This window comes from Salmo salar, chromosome ssa09 (assembly GCF_905237065.1).
Source record: "Salmo salar chromosome ssa09, Ssal_v3.1, whole genome shotgun sequence".
In the NCBI taxonomy this organism is placed as follows: Eukaryota; Metazoa; Chordata; class Actinopteri; order Salmoniformes; family Salmonidae; genus Salmo; species Salmo salar.
Window position 1 is genome coordinate 1536485 of NC_059450.1, and position 19171 is coordinate 1555655.

Here is a 19171-nt window from a genome sequence, read left to right on the forward strand (position 1 = left end):
TGGTTAAACATAGACTAATACTTGTTCAGATGGCAGACCTTAGTTTGGTAATTTCTGATGTGATCAAACATTTGTTTTATGACCACATTCAAATGTAATAAATTCACACCCATTAGACTTGGACTGAAGTTGAATGTGACATTCCTGGTCAGCTGTGATGAAAATGTTTATCATGTTTGACCAGGGGTGTGCATCATTAATATTCTGATGGCCACTTGCTTTTTTATGGCATGATGTCATCAGTTTGAAATATTCCAGGATTACAGTGTCCATATTAGGACAACCGACACAAACTCCTTGCAACTCTGACACCAACTTGTTGTGACGCTGACAAGTCCAAGTGACTCTGAGGCAGTACGTTCTCAATTGCCAACCAGGTTAAATAAAGCTATACAGTTCCCTCCCTACTTCAGCATGTCTTCCTAACCCTGTCGCTGTCTGTCTGTCTCCCAGCCCCTGCTGGTGAAGGAGGAGCTTTGCCTGAACAAGCCAGAGTATCTACCAAAACCTCATGAAGGGAAGGTGGAAATTGTCCTAATGTTAAGTAAGTAAACATCCGCGGCATGTTTTCTGCCACTAAAAAAACACAGTAATCTACATTTCCACAATGAAGGGTGTCATACATAGTAATTTTCCAATCGCTTTTTCAATTGCATCAATTAACCATGATACATCCTTAATCATCAGACATCCATGCAGTCTGATAATTCAAAGAATTGCCACGAATAACAACGTAAAGGCAATATAAACACGCTACCATTTTTTATCTTTAAACTGCTGCTGGTCTGGATGATGCCGTCATATAATATAGTCTGTTCAGCGATATAAAAACATACCCTGAGTCAATCAAAAGCTCTTGGGATCACAATCCTTTATTACCTTATCTGTCAATTACAACACTCACACAGAAACATACATCACAATCATTAATCTAATCACCAACAATAATATTTGAGTTAATAGCCTGAAACGTCCCATAGCAGCCATGAGTTCATCATCTGGCACCAAGTATCGGTTGGTAGTAGGAGAAACAGCCACTTCCCAACCCCCTTTATTAGTTATTACAGGTTTATTATTATTGTAATATGAACGAGTGAACTTAAAGGGCAACATTGAGGTCTAGGGTTCCTTTAACTTTGAGTATACCTCAATGACATCACCGAGCCGTGACTGATCCACCCCCTTTGGTCTTGCATTATAATGAAAGTCCAAAAGATATATAGCTAAATGGAATTGGTTTTCTTATAATGGAAATACACAATTGAATGTAAGCTGATTGGAGATCAGTTTAATCTTATGTTTTGAGTTATTGTATTTGACAATAGGAGAGACTTAGAGGGGAAAATAATTAAACCACAATGAAAGGTGGAGATCTCAGAAGATATCGTTGGTTCCGAACACAACGTTGTTTCTGCAACCTTGAGAATGGTATAAAGTTCTAATGGACTGTCGAGAAAGGATACATAACAATAATCATCTTGACCAATCATGGGGTTCCCATTGCCTCATGCACCCAACTCATTTAAAGTTGAAGTCAGAAGTTTACATACACTCAGGTTGGAGTCATTAAAAATCGTTTCTCAACCACTCCACAAACGTCTTCTAAGCAAACTATAGTTTTGGCAAGTCGGTTAGGACATCTACTTTGTACATGACACAAGTAATTTTTCCAACAATTGTTTACAGACAGATTATTTCACTTATAACTCACTGTATTACAATTCCAGTCGGTCAGAAGTTTATATCCACTAAGTTGACGTGCCTTTAAACAGCTTGGAAAATTCCAGAAAATGATGTCATGGCTTTAGAAGCTTCTGATAGGCTAAGTGACATCATTTGAGTCAATTGGAGGTGTACCTGTGGATGTATTTCAAGGCCTACCTTCAAACTCAGTGCCTCTTTGCTTGACATCATGGGAAAATAAATGTAAATCAGCCAAGACCTCCACAAGTCTGGTTCATCCTTGGGAGAAATTTCCAAATGCCTGAAGGCACAACGTTCATCTGTACAAACAATAGTACGCAAGTATAAACACCATGGGACCACGCAGCCGTCATACCGCTCAGGAAGGAGACGCGTTCTGTCTCCTAGATATGACCGTACTTTGGTGCGAAAAGTGCAAATCAATCCCAGAACAACAGCAAAGGACCTTGTGAAGATGCTGGAGAAAACAGGAACAAAAGTATCTATATCCACAGTAAAACGAGTCCTATATCGACATAACCTGAAAGGCCGCTCAACAAGGAAAAAGCCACTGCTCCAAAACCGCCATAAAAAAGCCAGACTACGGTTTGCAACTGCACATGGGGATAAAGATTGTAGTTTTTGGAGAAATGTCCTCTGGTCTGATTAAACAAAAATAGAACTGTTTGGCCATAATGACCATCGTTATGTTTGGAGGAAAAAGGGGGAGGCTTGCAAGCCGAAGAACACCATCCAAACCATGAAGCACGGGGGTGGCAGCATCATGTTGTGGGGGTGCTTTACTGCAGGAGGGATGGTGCACTTCACAAAATAGATGGCATCATGAAGCAGGAAAATGATGTGGATATATTGAAGCAACATCTCAAGACATCAGGACGTTAAAGCTCAAGACATCAGGAAGTTAAAGCTTGGTTGTAAATCGGTCTTCAAAATGGACAATGACCCCAAGCATACTTAAAGTTGTGGCAAAATGGCTTAAGGACAACAAAGTCAAGGTATTGGAGTCCCCATCACAAAGCCCTGACCTCAATCCCATAGAAAATTTGTGGGCAGAACTGAAAAAGCGTGTGCGAGCAAGGAGGCCTAGATACCTGACTTAGTTACAACAGCTCTGTTAGGAGGAATGGGCCAAAATTCACCCAACTTATTGTGGGGAGCTTGTGGAAGGCTACCCAAAATGTTTGTCCCAAGTTAAACAATTTATAGGCAATGCTACCAAATACTAATTGAGTGTATGTAAACTTCTGACCCAGTGAATGTGATGAAAGAAATACAATTTGAAATAAATCATTCTCTCTACTATTATTCTGACATTTCACATTCATAAAATAACTCCTAACTGACCTAAGACAGGGCATTTTTACTAGGATTAAATGTCAGGAATTGTGAAAAACTGAGTTAAAATGTATTTGGCTAAGGTGTATGTAAACTTCAGACTTCAACTGTAGGTGCTGGGAAAACAGGACCACAGGCTTTTAATTATCTCTGTTGCCATGGCAACTGCTTGGTTGATAAGCTCCCCATACACTTACATTTACATTTACATTTAAGTCATTTAGCAGACGCTCTTATCCAGAGCGACTTGCAAAATGGTGCATTCACCTTATGATATCCAGTGGAACAACCACTTTACAATAGTGCATCTAAATCTTTTAAGGGGGGGGTTAGAAGGATTACTTTATCCTATCCTAGGTATTCCTTAAAGAGGTGGGGTTTCAGGTGTCTCCGGAAGGTGGTGATTGACTCCGCTGTCCTGGCGTCGTGAGGGAGCTTGTTCCACCATTGGGGTGCCAGAGCAGCGAACAGTTTTGACTGGGCTGAGCGGGAACTGTGCTTCCTCAGAGGTAGGGGGGCCAGCAGGCCAGTGGTGGATGAACGCAGTGCCCTTGTTTGGGTGTAGGGCCTGATCAGAGCCTGAAGGTATGGAGGTGCCGTTCCCTTCACAGCTCTGTAGGCAATCACCATGGTCTTGTAGCGGATGCGAGCTTCAACTGGAAGCCAGTGGAGAGAGCGGAGGAGCGGGGTGACGTGAGAGAACTTGGGAAGGTTGAACACCAGACGGGCTGCGGCGTTCTGGATGAGTTGTAGGGGTTTAATGGCACAGGCAGGGAGCCCAGCCAACAGCGAGTTGCAGTAATCCAGACGGGAGATGACAAGTGCCTGGATTAGGACCTGCGCCGCTTCCTGTGTGAGGCAGGGTCGTACTCTGCGAATGTTGTAGAGCATGAACCTACAGGATCGGGTCACCGCCTTGATGTTAGTGGAGAACGACAGGGTGTTGTCCAGGATCACGCCATGGTTCTTAGCACTCTGGGAGGAGGACACAAGGGAGTTGTCAACCGTGATGGCGAGATCATGGAACGGGCAGTCCTTCCCCGGGAGGAAGAGCAGCTCCGTCTTGCCGAGGTTCAGCTTGAGCTTCACTTGATTGCATGATTGATCATTGATCATGACTTATTCCCACAAATGTATGGGAAGCGTATAGTTATTAAGCAATGTGACTTATGAGAGACTTTAGGTGGCCAGTGGAACTTGACTAAGCAGAAAATTAAGGCAGAACATTTCCAAAAGCATCAGTGTGGCCCATAATAAAGGCACAATCTGCTACTTTTCATTTCCAGTCAAAAGTGGCTGTCCCTGCACTTGTTTGCAAATGATGGTGATGGGTCTCTGCAAATGTAACTGCCAATGAGTAATTTGCAAGGTCCCCGGTCCCTGGTTTTCTAACAATATAACTCAAACCTAAACTTAACCAGTCACATTTCTTACCTAAACTTAACCAAACCTTGAGCCCTAACCTTAACCAATTGGAATTACGTACCTAAATGTAACCAATTACATTGCTTGCCTTAACTTAAGCAATTGCATTCATTTCTGCGTTCTGAGCAGAGCTGCCCAAGAACAAGATGGAATAAGAAAAACTTTAATCTGCATCTAAAGGTTTTGACAGACGACACAACAGCCACTGCACAGACAAAACATAGCTGAACTCTCTGTTTGGGTTTAGCCATTGGTAAAATGTTTTATCCTGGAAATACAAACAACTTATTTTGTTTAGTCTGACTAGTTCTCAAGACAAGCTGCAAGTGGCTGGCTGTTAGCTAAATTCAATCTACACATGCGCTGTTTCGCTTGGCACAAACAGGGAGGGAGACCTGGCTTCGATCACACCGTAGGTCATGTATTCAGCCTCCTTTCGGCTCACCATGATTCATGTCAGTCAGAAAGGGAATGATGTAAGATCAACCATAACCACATGGAGATGGAGTATAGACAAGAACAGACCGTATAGTTCAAAACCCTGGTGCAGGAGTTTGGTCTAACAGTATAACACAGCACATTCTGAACTACACATGCCCCGTGAGAGATCAGGGTTTGATCCCCATGCCGACCTCTTCAACTTTAAATACTGCATCTGTCTTCCCCTCTCACTTCATCTATATACCATAGCTATCCAAATAAAACAACATTTTAAAGGGGAGGTGAATTCCTTTCCCCTTAAAACAGGTAAAACATCATTCCCTGCTGCAACATGTTACATTAACACCTCATCTTGTGTGCACTGCACGCACATGATTGAGTACAATACTCCAGCTGTAAACTGTGTGTTATGAAATTACAGCTGCCCAACATACCATACAGGTCAGGTTATGGCTAATGTCTGCATCCTCCAGCTTCTGTAAACAAAGACATCCTCTTCAAATGTATGTAGCCTATCAGGGCGAGCCCCGTATTTGATTCCACGTCTATGAGAATCCTACGCTCTTAGAAAAAAGGGTTCCAAAAGGTTCTTCTGCTGTCCCCATAGGAGAACCCTTTTTGGTTCCAGGTAAAAACCTTTTGGTTCCATGTAGAACCCTCTGTGGAAAGGGCTTTAAATGGAACCCAAAATGATTCTACCTGGAACCAAAAGGGTTCTAAATGGAACAAAAAAGGGTTCTTCTAAGGGTTCTCCTATGGTTCTAGATACTACCTTTTTCTAAGAGTGTATGGACTTAAGATTCATTGGAGGACAGCTGACATTTTGCATAGATTTTAGGCTTATAGATTATTTCTAAAGCCAATAGGAACAGATCTGCAGATATTCCTTTTTGAATGTCTTCAATTATCATTGGCTTTCTGTCCTCTATAGAAGAATGTATATGCATTGGAAAACCAGAATGCATATGTATAGCATGGACCAATCTGTGCCTGGGTTTAATGACATTCAACCCACCAACACTCTGAACTCTATAGTCTATCACTAACCTAACATATTGCCACCTCTGCAACATAATACTGTGGATGAGCTACTGTATCCACTACTTTCATCATTACCAGTGACTTAATTGTGTTCTTACAAAATGTTGGTAACACTTTCAAATGCATTATAAACACATTTACAACTATGAGCTATGTATAATACATAGTATTGCTTATAGCCACTTATAAACACTGGATTAAATGTCTGGGAGCCCTATAGGCCTACATGAATAGACAATCTCATCAGTTTTCATGTATTATTCTGGTGAAATACTATTTTACTGAGGATACTGTATGTTTTTTTCTTCTTAAATCCACAGCTAGGCTCCAGTCATATTGCCTGTACTGATCCAAAGGTCACAAACTTTGCTACCTCCCACAAAAGCCTTCCAACACACTCTACTTTTACTCACTCATGTAGTAGGCTGTCTGGATTTGACTCAGATAACATTGAGACCACATTTCCCTTGCCTTAAGTGTTTGGATTATCACTAAGTGATGCAAATAGTTGGAATAAAATATGTAAGTGATCTGTAAACATAATTTCAGAGGGAGGGGAGAAGGGGGGTCAATCCAGTGGCAGTCTAGTGGTGTAATCATCTGTGTGTATAGCGTGGACAGCGTGCTGAACACTTAGCAGGCGCTTGTACCCAGTCCATTCTTTACATTTTTTGACAAACTATTATGTATTGCCTGTGTTTTTTATTACACACAGACTTGGACTATTCCATGTGCTTCTGTGGCAGCATTGGTGATTAATTATTGAGGTCAGTGCTCTTGAACGTGGCGCAGTGATTCAATTTAGATGACTCTTGCCAAAATATGGTCTTAAAATAAACGTTTCACAAGATACAGTACTTAGGAGCAGTTTCAATCACCATGTCAAACCTTCATCTTCAAATATGTTTGTCAATCCTGAACATCTTTAAAAACAATAGCAGAATGAAATCTGTCTTTGCAACAGTGCACCAGATGATAGGACTTTTTAATAGTTTGTCTTTAGCAACTATTCCAGCAAAAGAATGACATATATATCTCCAGAGGCTACATTCACCATATCAACTTGTCATATCAATGTTATATCCAATTTCTTAACAAACAGTATTTATACTGTCACGTCCTGACCAGTATTAGGGATTATTTGTAATTGTAGTTTGGTCAGGACGTGGCAGAGGGTATTTGTTTTATGTGGTTCGGGGTGGTTGGCTGTGTATTAGGGTGTTTGATTTGTTAGTTCTGGGTTTTGGGTATGTTCTAGGTTGTATTTCTACGTTCTGTCTAGTTTAGTTTTCTATGTTTAGGTTGGGTGTTGGACTCTCAATTGGAGGCAGGTGTTTCTGGTTGCCTCTGATTGAGAGCCCTATATATAGGTATGTGCTTGGGTTTGTGAGTTGTGGGAGATTAATTGCTGTGTATAGCTTTGTGCCTTACAAGCCTGTTCGTCGTCGTCGTCGTCGTCGTCGTCGTCGTGGTTTTCCTGTGTACGTGTTTTGTTTTCGGTTTACCTTCTTATCCATAATAAAAAGAAGATGAGTACACATAACCCTGCTGCGTATTGGTCCACTTTCTCCGACGATGACTTCTCTTTATCTTCAGACGACGAAGAGTGTGACATATACCCCTTGACTTTTTCCACATTTTGTTGTGTTACAGCCTAAATTTAAAATTGATACATTTATATATTTTCCCACTGGCCTACACATAGTACCCCATAATGTCAAAGTGGAATTATGTTTAACTCATAAAAAATTCAAAACAGGCCTCCCAAGTGGAGCAGTAGTCTAAGACACTGCATCGCAGTGCTAGAGGCGTCACTACAGACCCGTGTTCGATCCCAGGCTGTGTCGCAGCCGGTCGCGACCGGGAGACCCATGAGGCGGTGCACAATTGGCCCAGTATCGTCCAGGTTAGGAGAGGGTTTGGCAGGCCAGGATGTCCTTGTCCTATCGTGCTCTAGCGACTCCTTGTGGTGGGACGGGTGCATGGACGCTGACTTCAGTCTCCAGCTGTACGGTGTTTTCCTGCCAAACCCTCTCCTAACCTGGACAATACTGGGCCAATTGTGCACCGCCTCATGGGTCTCCCGGTCGCGACCGGCTGCGACACAGCCTGGGATCAAACACGGGTCTGTAGTGACGCCTCTAGCACTGCGATGCAGTGTCTTAGACTACTGCTCCACTTGGGAGGCCTGTTTTGAATTTTTTTATGAGTTAAACATAATTCCACTTTGACATTATGGGGTACTATGTGTAGGCCAGTGGGAAAATATATAAATGTATCAATTTTAAATTTAGGCAGTAGAATGGGCCATACTGTAGTGCTCAGTGACTTTCAACATGGCACCGACTTTCCAACAAGTCAGTTCATCAAATTTCTGCCCTGCTAGAGCTGCCCCGGTCATTTGTAAGTGCTGTTATTGTGAAGTAGAAACGTCTAGGAGCAACAATGGCTCAGCCGTGAAGAGGTAGGCCACACAAGCTCACAGATCACGATCACTGAGTGCTGAAGCTCGTAAAATCGTCTGTCTTCGATTGTGACACTCACTATGAGTTCCAAACAATGTCAGCAGAAGAACTGTTCGTTGGGAGCTTCATGAAATGGGTTTCCATGACCAAGCATCCGCACACAAACCTAAGATCACAATGCCATGCGTCGGCTCGAGTGGTGTAGAGCTCGCCGCCATTGGACTCTGGAGCAGGGGAAATGTGTTCTTTGGAGTGATGAATCACGCTTCCCCATCTGGGTTTGGTGGATGCCAGGAGAACGCTACCTGCCCCAATGCATAGTGCCAACGGTAAAGATTGGTGGAGGAGGAATAATGGTCGGGGGCTGTTTTTCATGGTTTGGGCATGGCCCCTTAGTTCCAGTGAAGGGAAATATTAACGCCACAGCATACAATGACATTGTAGAGGATTCTGTGCTTCCAACTTTGCGGCAACAGTTTGGGAAGGCCCTCTTCTGTTTCCGCATGACAATGCCCCCGTGCACAAAGCGAGGTCCATACAGAAATGGTTTGTCGAGATCGATGTGGAATAACTTGACTGGCCTGCACAGAGACCTTAACTCCATCGAACACCTTTGGGAGGAATTGGAATGGCGACTGCGAGCCAGGCCTAATCGCCCAACATCAGTGCCCGACCTCACTAATGCTGCTAGTGGAAAGCCTTCCCAGAAGTGTGGAGGCTGTTATAGCAGTAAAGGGGGTACCAACTCCATATCAATGCCCATGATTTTAGAATGAGATGTTCGACGAGCAGGTATTCACATACTTTTGTCCATGTAGTGTATTTCCAAGTGTTTTAGTTGACAGAAGGCTACTTTTCTGTAACAATATTACTGAAATCTGATAATAATACCAACAACAAAGGTAAGTTGTTTGGGTCGATATTAGACAATGCATGGCATGGGGTTAGGGCTCTGGCCTTACCCCTCCTTTGTTTGTAAAGGAGGAACACAGGACCATGCAGGAGAAGATAATGGTATGTCCAGCAGGTGGCGGGTTTTGTACACTAAAGCACCACCGCAAGGTGTTGCTTATCCACACTTTTAAGAGGGATCAAATGCCCTGCAAATGCGAGAAGAAGAAAAAACAGCTTGACCACAGGAGCACGAACACCTTGTCAATATAACAACGATAACGGTGAAGACCTACAGTGAGCTGCATTTGTGTGTGTGTTTTATATGAATCAAATGTATTAGGTAAATGTATTCATTCGATTTTTTGAATAGCTCACTTAGTGATTATTCAACAAAGTCATACATCTCAGCGGGCCTAATGTTTCCAGTTTCGTAAATGTTCCTTCCCTGCTTTGCTTAATTCGAGTTTAACTTCGGATATTTAATTGATTACATAAACAGCCTAGAAATACCTCATCTCATCTGCTCTTTCTTCCGTATAAAGAAGATATTTTCTCCTGCAATTGAAATTGAACACAGGTTGAGATCCGTCTTAATTGAATAATGGTTTGGGGGGGTGAAATACACTAATGCTATTTATTTCCCTCCCGATCTCAAGTTAAAGTGACAGTTGCATATTTACTTTAATTAGGAGAAAGAGGGAGTTGATTTGTTAGTCCCTTCCACCTTGTACAGAAGCTTATTTTAAATAGGAAGGAATTATTTTTAAAAGAGCAATTTGCTTTCATTCCAATGAATATAATAATCGAAATTATTTTTTGGGGGGATTTTTGCCCTTCAGATTACAGATTGTATTCTTTAGGTGCATGAGGTTAAATCCACATGTTGTTGCATCCACTAATAATACCAACCCTATGGAAATAAGTATAAACATTGTTATTAAAACTAGGATAATGATGATAATAATAATAACAATAATATAATGTGGATAATATCTTAATAATTATATTAATGACATGCCTATTTGTAAAGTCTATAGGCCTATACGCTTGTTAAAAAATAATCAATTTTCAGTTATGGGCTAGACAAAATGGCAAATTGATACTTTGATTAGTTTGTAAATAGGAAAATACTGTATGCATTAAGCTCATTAAGGCCACATACACCAACGTTTTGAAAGAGATCACGTTTGACAGTGTGCTGCAACTATTTCCGCCCTACAACTGTGTTCGCCCCCACCCCACCCCCCACCACTTTGTGGCATAAAGTAAGCCTACTTCCAAAAAAAATGGGGGGAATTGAGTTTACAGTAAAGAGCTATCTCAAATTCGAATGGGGGCTGACTAAATGACGCGCATGTGCGAGTAAAGGGTTTGGTTGCAATAAAGAGGCGGTTTGAGTGCAGACCGCAGGGCAGTAACAGAAGGCGTCTTCCCCAGAGTCACTATAGAAGTCCTGCACACAACTATTTGGGACAGCTGTGAACTACACGCGCTTACATTCTGAGCTCGGTGTGAACATGCGGGGCAAGTTGTTTTGCGAAGTCAAAAACTTTCTCTGAACTACTTGAAACTTTTTTCCAAGGCGTTTTGCATCGGGCCGTCCGCAAGTTTTCAACTCCAGGACCCCTCCGGATCCAAGGACCAATCAATCTGAGCTGGTAACTATTTCCTTGCATTACATTTTGTCTGTAATTTTTCTCTGAGCCATCTGTCAGAATATGACGTATAAAAGTTGTTTATGTTCGGGCTTCTTCGGGGGGAATGACAACGCGAGGCACAATGAACAAAGCTGTCAACTTTAGCGCAACTGGTCTGAGCTGAGTTCTAGTAACTGTTCCATTAAAAGTAAATATAGGTGTTATTACAATATCCCCTAATATTCCGTTTGTGACTTTTTTGGCATGTTTTAACGCAGGAACTAGAAGTAAACATCGTCGACAGTGTCTCGAGCTTGCATGGAGTCAGGTCTGGGTGCCTTCTGAGTTAGATGCGCCAGGCGACTGTGAAACAGGTGGGATCTTTCACGTGTTATACGGGATCCTTAGGTAAGGGTTATGGTTAAGGGTAGGGGTTAAGGTTAGGGTATGAACGTCCCAAGGACTCTGGATAGCACTGACCGATCTTTCAGAAGTAAACGCATTCCAGCACGATGTGAAGTTGATGGAGCAAAATCAACAAGGAGGTATGTGTAAATAAAGAAATAATTCCATGCAAAACATACATTTCGTGGAATTGCATTATACTTTACATGGTCTGAGTTAACATAAGAAAGATTCCTGTGTTTGATGACGATGATGGCCATTTATTTTGAGGGTTTAGCCCGAATATATTTATCCAAACCAGTATGAAAGTCGTAGTGAATGCATTTTTCTGTTGTCTATAATGTATAAAAAAAAACATTCATTTGTGGCATAAGGTAAGCCTACTTCCAAATATTAGTAATATATTGATTTACTCTAATAAAGCTGGAATGGTTAGGATGATTATGACCATTAGGCTATCGTTGTTATTTGTTTTAAGCGTCTCTTATAGTCAATTACTTCAAGGAATTTCAATAGGCCATCAAAAAACAAAAGCCAGTGTCGGCGTACATTTCATAATTTATTTTGATATCTTTCAACTTTAAGCTGTCTTAGTTGCACGGGAATTTCATGCTATTAATAATCACATATTTAGAGTTAAACCAATGTTATGGAATATAACCAAAGTCGTCATTTTATTGTAGGCTAATTTACATGGATAAGCGTAATAGTTTTACATGAACACACAAATTTATCAGTGTTTTCTGCTGTAGGAATCTATACATCTCATATTAAAACACGGTATTTTGTCTGGAATTACAATAATCTGAATTAAAACAGTGACCACATGTTTGTGCTAATTCTTATGGACAAATTCACGGGTTTATGGTATCAAATATGATTTGGAACAATTGTCTTAAATTGGGATCATTCTTAGGCCTATTAATTTTTTCCTTGTTATTTTCAGAGCGCTGTTTCCCACGTTGCTTAGGTGCACACATCAGTTGCTTTATTTTATTGCGCTCAAGTGCCCATATCCTCTCATGTTCTGCATCAACACACGGCTAAAAACATGCGCATTCGCGGTAATTGCTGCACAATTGACCAAAGGATCTGCATTAACATAAGAACTCTGAAGTTGCTCTCCAAAACCCATTGGGCACAGACGTCAATTCAACATCTATTCCCCGTTGGAAACATCGTTGATTCAACCAGTGTGTGCCCAGTGAGTACACACAAGGTCACCATTCCACATCTATAAGAATTGAGCAATATATGTTTCTTAGAAATATGCTTTGTAGTCTACTTTAATCCACTTTTAAACAGGAGAGCTAATGAAATGAAGTCATCCAAGTTTGCATGCAGTTTAGTTTACCAAAAAGCTTTGTAGGCATATGACAGAAAGCCTATCCTAGCCACAGTAGTGAGGTTAGGGCTATCAGGCAAATTGACAATATATATTTAGTTTGACTGAGTCGTAGCCTGTAGTTTCCCGAGTGTATTTGCTCCCGAGTGGCGCAGCATTCTTAGGCACTGCATCTCAGTGCTAGAGGCGTCACTACAGACCCTGGTTCGATCCTGGCTACATCACATCCGGCCGTGATTGGGAGTCCCATAGGCACAATTGGCCCAGCGTCATCCGGGTTAGGGTTTGGCCGGGGTAGGCCATAATTGTAAATAAGAATGGGTTCTTTACTGACTTGCCTACTTAAATGAAGGTTAAATAAAAAATATATAATAATGAATAACAAAAAATATTCCCACATTCTTTAATCCTAAACTAGTGCATTACAATGTAATGCTTACTGTAGCCTATATTCGTCTCTTTGTTTATGTACAACATGAAAGATGCAAGCTCTCTCTAAATCCTGAAATTACATGTAGGCCTAATGTTATAGGTAAGGCCCATATCTGTAGGCTACAAGAGCGCGCATATATGGATACAACATAAAGTGATCCCATGAACTTTTTCATCACCTCAGTTTAGATACACTTGTGGCAAGGAAAAGCTGCCCTGATTTTCATCCATTTGGACGTGTGGGGAACGAAATGGAAATGCTGGTGTGATTTTTCTTGCCAACACCAATGCAAAATCCTCCTAATTAGCCAACAACGTCTTGGCAAAATGTAATTTAGGTTTACCTCGGGTCACCTTTAATCCATAGGATTTGGGATCTTGTGTTGAACTGTCCTAGTAGTCTAGCCTCTATCTATTTAGAATTAGAGTAGAGAGAGCACATTTCTGAAACATACTAACAATAATATACTGGCGTGATGTGTGTGTGGGACAATTCGATCATGCTTTGCGTTATCTTGTATCTCAAATCTCACAACACGTCCGCTTTCGGCCGAGGCGCGGAATTTAACAGTTGGCCAGTCACGACTAACGGGGAATGGGACGTAGCAGTGTTCAGCTTGATTGTTGAGTTGTTGAGATGGTATGTAGACATCAAAGGATTATTAAGGATACGAGACGGCTCGGGAGAAACCGCTGATCTCCCCTAATGACCTCTAAGTAAAAGTCAATTACTTCTGCGTCATGATCAGAAAGGAGAAATCCACGGGGGACGTTTGAGCTTCGGTAATTCTAATTAGGACTATTTTACTTTTATTTACTGCAGCGCAACCATGGCTCTCACTCACTCCCCACTTTTATTTATCAACATTTTAGGCCTATGTTCACCAATATGATCAAGGGGTCCTTTTCTCTAATAGGCCTATCTATATCCATGTAGCCTATTATTATCTATATCTTGATTAGGCCATATCTTGTGGTTTCCTTATGTTATGATAACACAGTATGTATGACTAAAGTAGATAACCCATGACCATTTTTAACAATAAGATGAATAATATAAACCAGTAGTAGAATTCTGACGAAGTCATATTTGCAGAGCAGTAACAAATGGGGATTACACACAATTCCCTATGACTAACAAAATCAAACAAAGGAAATGGCTTGGCTTAGGGGAAATGCTTTTTTTGTGGAAAGCTAAATCATATCACAATGGTGCGGCATGCCAGCTCTGTTTAGACTTAGACAGAAAAGACACAGGATAACTTTGTCATATCTTGACCATCAAATAGGCACAGAAACAGAGGCATTATTGTGCTTTGTTATATTTCCTCTTATCAAAACCTGTTTAAACAGATACATTAAAAACATGAATTGGTAGCTCTGGTGCTCCCAATTTAAAACACTTAAGAGCACCACATAAAATGTAGGAGCACCAGAAACTAAGATTTTTACAGCCTTTATTGGGCCTATATGAATTTGAGATACTTTTGAAGTACATGGTGTCCACTAGAAACTAATATAACCCTGTAAAGACATTTCTTAATTTTAAAAGCTAAAATTGTTGTTTTTTTTCATGAGCATGTCTTCACCACATAATTCTACATGTAGCTAAGGTGTTTTGTGGTTGTAGAATCAGTATTTATGAAAATCTAAATGTGCATGAAAATTAACTAGCGTGTGTCTGCTTGCTGGCTGAACCAGTCTCAAATTAATCCATATGAAATGAAAGCTATGCTAACAACATCAGTTCACACACAATGCTCCCTGAAGCTAGTGTAGTGAAATTCTAGCTAATAACAGCGCAAGTGAGTTTTCATGATAAGACTGTTTCTGTTCTGCTGTGATTAGTTCACCGATTTTTGCGGCACAGCTGACTGCTTTAGCTGTGACTTTATCGTGTTTGCCAAATGTTACAAAGTAGGCACAGTGCCAGCTGTCAGTCAAATACGTGCTGATTTCTGAGAACAGTCCCATAACTTTGGTGCCGTACAACTTCATCAACAAGCTGGCAAACTAGCTACCGTAATGGCCATTCAAAACACTAGGCTGCTAGCTGGGTCAAATTTGCTCAGCTGATCAAGCATGGTTTGCCGTAGTAGTTCCATGTTTGGTTAGACAAATGGCGCCTGGCAACTGACAAATGATGCCATCTGACGTGAGACTATGCATTAGTCTCCTGAAGAAGCTGTCCCTTTACCATTCTTTCTGTACCCCCAAATGTTTGGATACACTGGTAAAGTTACCAGGTTGTTAGCTAGCTAGCTAATAAGGTAATGTTAGTAAACAAGGTGTTAACGGCCTGCGACATGATTTATTAATGTAAAATATGGCCTGCCAATGGAGATGCATGCAGCTGGAAAAAAAACGTAGTGCTGGTAATATACTGTAGTCACAACTTTTGAATGGTTTGGGCTAGGGACAAGCGGTTTTATCTGTAGTAATGGTGCAACATCCACGGTCACGAATCTGCGCTCACTTTTATGTATCGGGGGCACTCGGAAACAGCGGTACAGCTAAGCCTCATCATTACGACAATTATAATCTAGTCGCACTGGTGCAAAATATTTAGGAGCATATGCTCACACTTTAGAGCCCTGCTCACGGAGGCATTTCACCTCAGTGAATGGTGTCATTCTATTTACCCTCGTCTTAACAGCCCCCGGCATGTTTTCTGGGAATGGGAAACACCCACACCAAATGCACACCAGTGTCTGTGTGTCAGCACTGAGAGTGCAGTGCACACCTTCTATTCTCTGACCTGTACCACACACACATGCATGTGTGTACACACACAAACCCACACACGCAGGCTGTCCTCACTCATCGTGTGCCTTGAGGACAATACGTGATTCATGGTGTGTGTGTGTGTCGGACCATGTGTTGAGCTGGTAGCTCCTGTTGCATGGAGGTCTGGTTCAGACAGCTCTTATCACTGTCTTCCCCTTTGTCTCAGTGGTAAAGGGATACATTCACACGCATCACCTTAATCCACTGATATGAGCCCTCTTGAAAAGCAACTAGATAATCAAGCCGGGCCGCTTGTGTATTGGCTTGGCATTGTGGTTGTGTTAGGGTGTGGGGGAAAGATGCCAGGATGACTCAAAAACAGGGGGTAGCAGGAAATACTTAGTTAGAAATGTTATTTGATCCACATTAAATATCACAATTATGCTTCCTGGTTCATTATGAAAAATTATGATCATTATTGTCCTTATTTGTATTTTTAGTATAGTAGAAGATGCTGTTGTCAATGTATCATTGGTTTGTAAAACAATAACACATTATGACTTATACTGTATGTGTACAGTTCTGTTGTGTTGTCAATATGATCTGACTTTTTTGTGGTGTTGCTTTTCCAGAGAGAATCTCGTGATCTGGTGATCAGTAGCGACACCAACCATGGGCAGCAAGACTCTTCCAGCCCCGGTTCCCCTCCACCCCTCCCTGCAGCTCGCCAACTACTCCTTCCTCCAGACCTCCAATGGCTTCCAGCTTCCCACGGACCAGGTCCCTGGCATCTATAGCTTCAGCGCCCTGCATGCCATCCACCTCCATCAGTGGACCCTGGGCTACCCTCCCTTCGCTCTTCCCCGCTGCACTTTCTCCAAGCTCCCAGCTCTGATGGACGGCCGCTTCCCCGGCATACCTTCCATCCCCATCTTTCCCCACCTGGTCCAGTCCAAGGACCAGGCCGCTGTGGCCAATGCCGCAGCTACCGCCATGGGTCTCTTCCAGGGCTCCAAGAACAAGCCTCAGCCACGCTTCGACTTCGCCAACTTGGCTGCCGCCGCCACCCAGGAAGACCCACTGAAGGCGGAAGACTTGAGCATAATGGGGGCAGTCGCCACCACTTCCCCTCGCCATGGCGGGCTAGGCTGTCTCATGGACATAGCCAAGCTGTCATCACCCGAGCGCAAGCCCAGCCGCGGCCGCCTGCCCTCCAAGACCAAGAAGGAGTTTGTGTGCAAGTTCTGCGGCCGCCACTTCACTAAGTCCTACAACCTGCTTATCCATGAGCGGACGCACACGGACGAGAGGCCATACACCTGCGACATCTGCCACAAGGCCTTCCGGAGGCAGGACCACCTCCGAGACCATAGGTGAGACCTGCTTTTTCTATTACAATGAAGCTCAATTTAATGAACAAGGAGTATGGAGATAGATAGCTGCCAAAATGTTGTAAATTAATCAATAATATTTTATTGGAAATTATTTTATTATTGGAAATTGTATTAATTGGCCACAGAACCTTCTACATAAGAACAGCATAGGATATTAATACAAAATATGAGTAATTGCTTCCAAAATTGTCGTATACGCTACTGATTAATCATGTTGAGTCTCTGACAGTGTAATGCATCAGGGTTGAGTCCAATTCCATTTGAATTCATTCTAATTCAAGACATGGAATAGCCCTGAATGGAATTTGCCCCAACCATATTATGCATTGGACTGTTAATCCATTTAGAGCGACAGGCCACTAACATGATCAGTATGTGAAAAAAATCCAGTAACAATCCAGTATGTGAATTAAATCGGGTAAAAATCTGGTTAAGTAGTGTGAAAAGCTGCAACAAAGGCATGAAGCGATATCATGTCCATATTAAAGAGTTTAGCGGGGACAATCTAAAGTTAATATGTCGGAATGCCTTTGAATTGACATTGGCACTGTTGATATTGATTTGAATTATAGCTGTAAGTGATATAAACAACATCAACATTTTGCATACATGTTGAGTATAAGAGGCATACATTGTAATTCATACCTTTAGAACAATATATCACCATAACGTTCACCTCCTTTTTCTCTTATTTCTTTGTTGTCTTTTATTAATTTGTGGCTTTAGATTGATAGTTGTCTTTGTGTGTTTGTTATGTTTTGTTACTCAAACCTGACACTCTTTTTGTTCTGTTCTGCCCTACAGGTACATCCATTCCAAGGAGAAACCTTTCAAGTGCCAGGAGTGTGGAAAGGGATTTTGTCAGTCCAGAACTCTAGCCGTCCACAAAACGTTGCACATGCAGGTCAAGGAACTAAAGCCATCCAAGATTAAGTGATATCAATAACTAAAAAAGAGGAATAGGGGACACTGGAAAGAATAAAAGCAAAGACATTTTTTAAAGCAAATTTAGGCATTTAGCAGACGCTCATATCCAGAGTGATTTACAGGAGGAATTAGGTTTAAGTGCCTTGCTCAAGGGCACATGAACAGATTTTTAACATAGAACATCTCTGAACTTGAACTGAACTGAAGTTTTCTGACTGAAAAAGTGAAATGTTCACCAACATTTCACACCAGCCTCTTGAGCTCATCGTGGGGAACGATTCTTCAGAGATTTGAAAATCCTGGATCTCTATGATGTATCCAGACAATTTCCAGGAGCACCTTGGACTATAACTAAGTTGTTTTTCCAAGTTTAGTTAAGAGAGAATTGGACTAAAGGACTTAGAGGCTGTGTATTGGTTGGGCATGATGAAACCCAGTGGTGCGAATGGATCATACATCATGGATGTATGGAATGTGATCCAGATCTTTCTGACAAATTTGACCTCTCAGACATTCCGAGAGACTCACATTTTTTAAGGGACATTTACGTGTCTAACGCAGTCTTTGTAAAATTTGCTCATTTGGTTAAAGCCATGTCAGCATAACTAACTGCCTTATTCCTATTTCGAAGCTCACATTCCAATGTTATTTTTGTACAGATATCTTTTTGTATAATTGTATTTTTGCACTTTAACCTGATTATTGATTATTTACATATATCACTGGATTCCTTAAACTTATTTTCTAAAAATAAATAGTCATTTTCTAAACAAAATAAATATTGTATAATTTATTCTGGTTTGTTGTGAGAGAAATACTATCAAATACTTTGCCCTTTTAATTTCCATAACTTCTTTTGAGGTTTTTCAATGGAAATCAGTTGCAAACATGTTTTGTTTACAAATTTCCTGTAGTTGACACATTCATTTTATTGGGTTTTCCTTGTTTCTGAAGGAGATTCCCTTGAATTGAAACAACTAATAGGCACATTACATAAAG

At 41.4% G+C, this 19171-nt stretch overlaps 1 protein-coding gene across 3 annotated transcripts; it reads left to right on the forward strand.

The window, feature by feature from the left end:
- Positions 1-10691: 10691 nt before the first annotated feature.
- Positions 10692-18965, forward strand: LOC106610621 (protein odd-skipped-related 1). Of its 3 annotated transcripts, none has more exons than XM_045723337.1 (4): positions 10697-10963; positions 11221-11487; positions 16484-17224; positions 18050-18965. In XM_045723337.1, the coding sequence occupies exons 3-4, from the start codon at positions 16524-16526 to the stop codon at positions 18180-18182; spliced, it is 834 nt and encodes a 277-aa protein (XP_045579293.1). In that variant the 5' UTR covers positions 10697-10963; positions 11221-11487; positions 16484-16523; the 3' UTR covers positions 18183-18965. The 3 variants fall into 3 exon arrangements, with proteins under 3 accessions (XP_014065510.1, XP_045579293.1, XP_014065511.1); XM_014210036.2 differs by having other exon boundaries at positions 11221-11316; XM_014210035.2 differs by lacking the exon at positions 11221-11487 and having other exon boundaries at positions 10692-10963.
- The last annotated feature ends 206 nt before the right edge of the window (positions 18966-19171 follow it).

Excerpts from the sequence above, each read along its gene's own strand:
- LOC106610621 (XM_014210035.2), top strand. The coding sequence starts at position 16,524 with ATGGGCAGCAAGACTCTTCCAGCCCCGGTTCCCCTCCACCCCTCCCTG. Across the intron at positions 17,225-18,049 it reads GACCACCTCCGAGACCATAG|GTACATCCATTCCAAGGAGA; the intron begins GTGAGACCTGCT and ends TCTGCCCTACAG.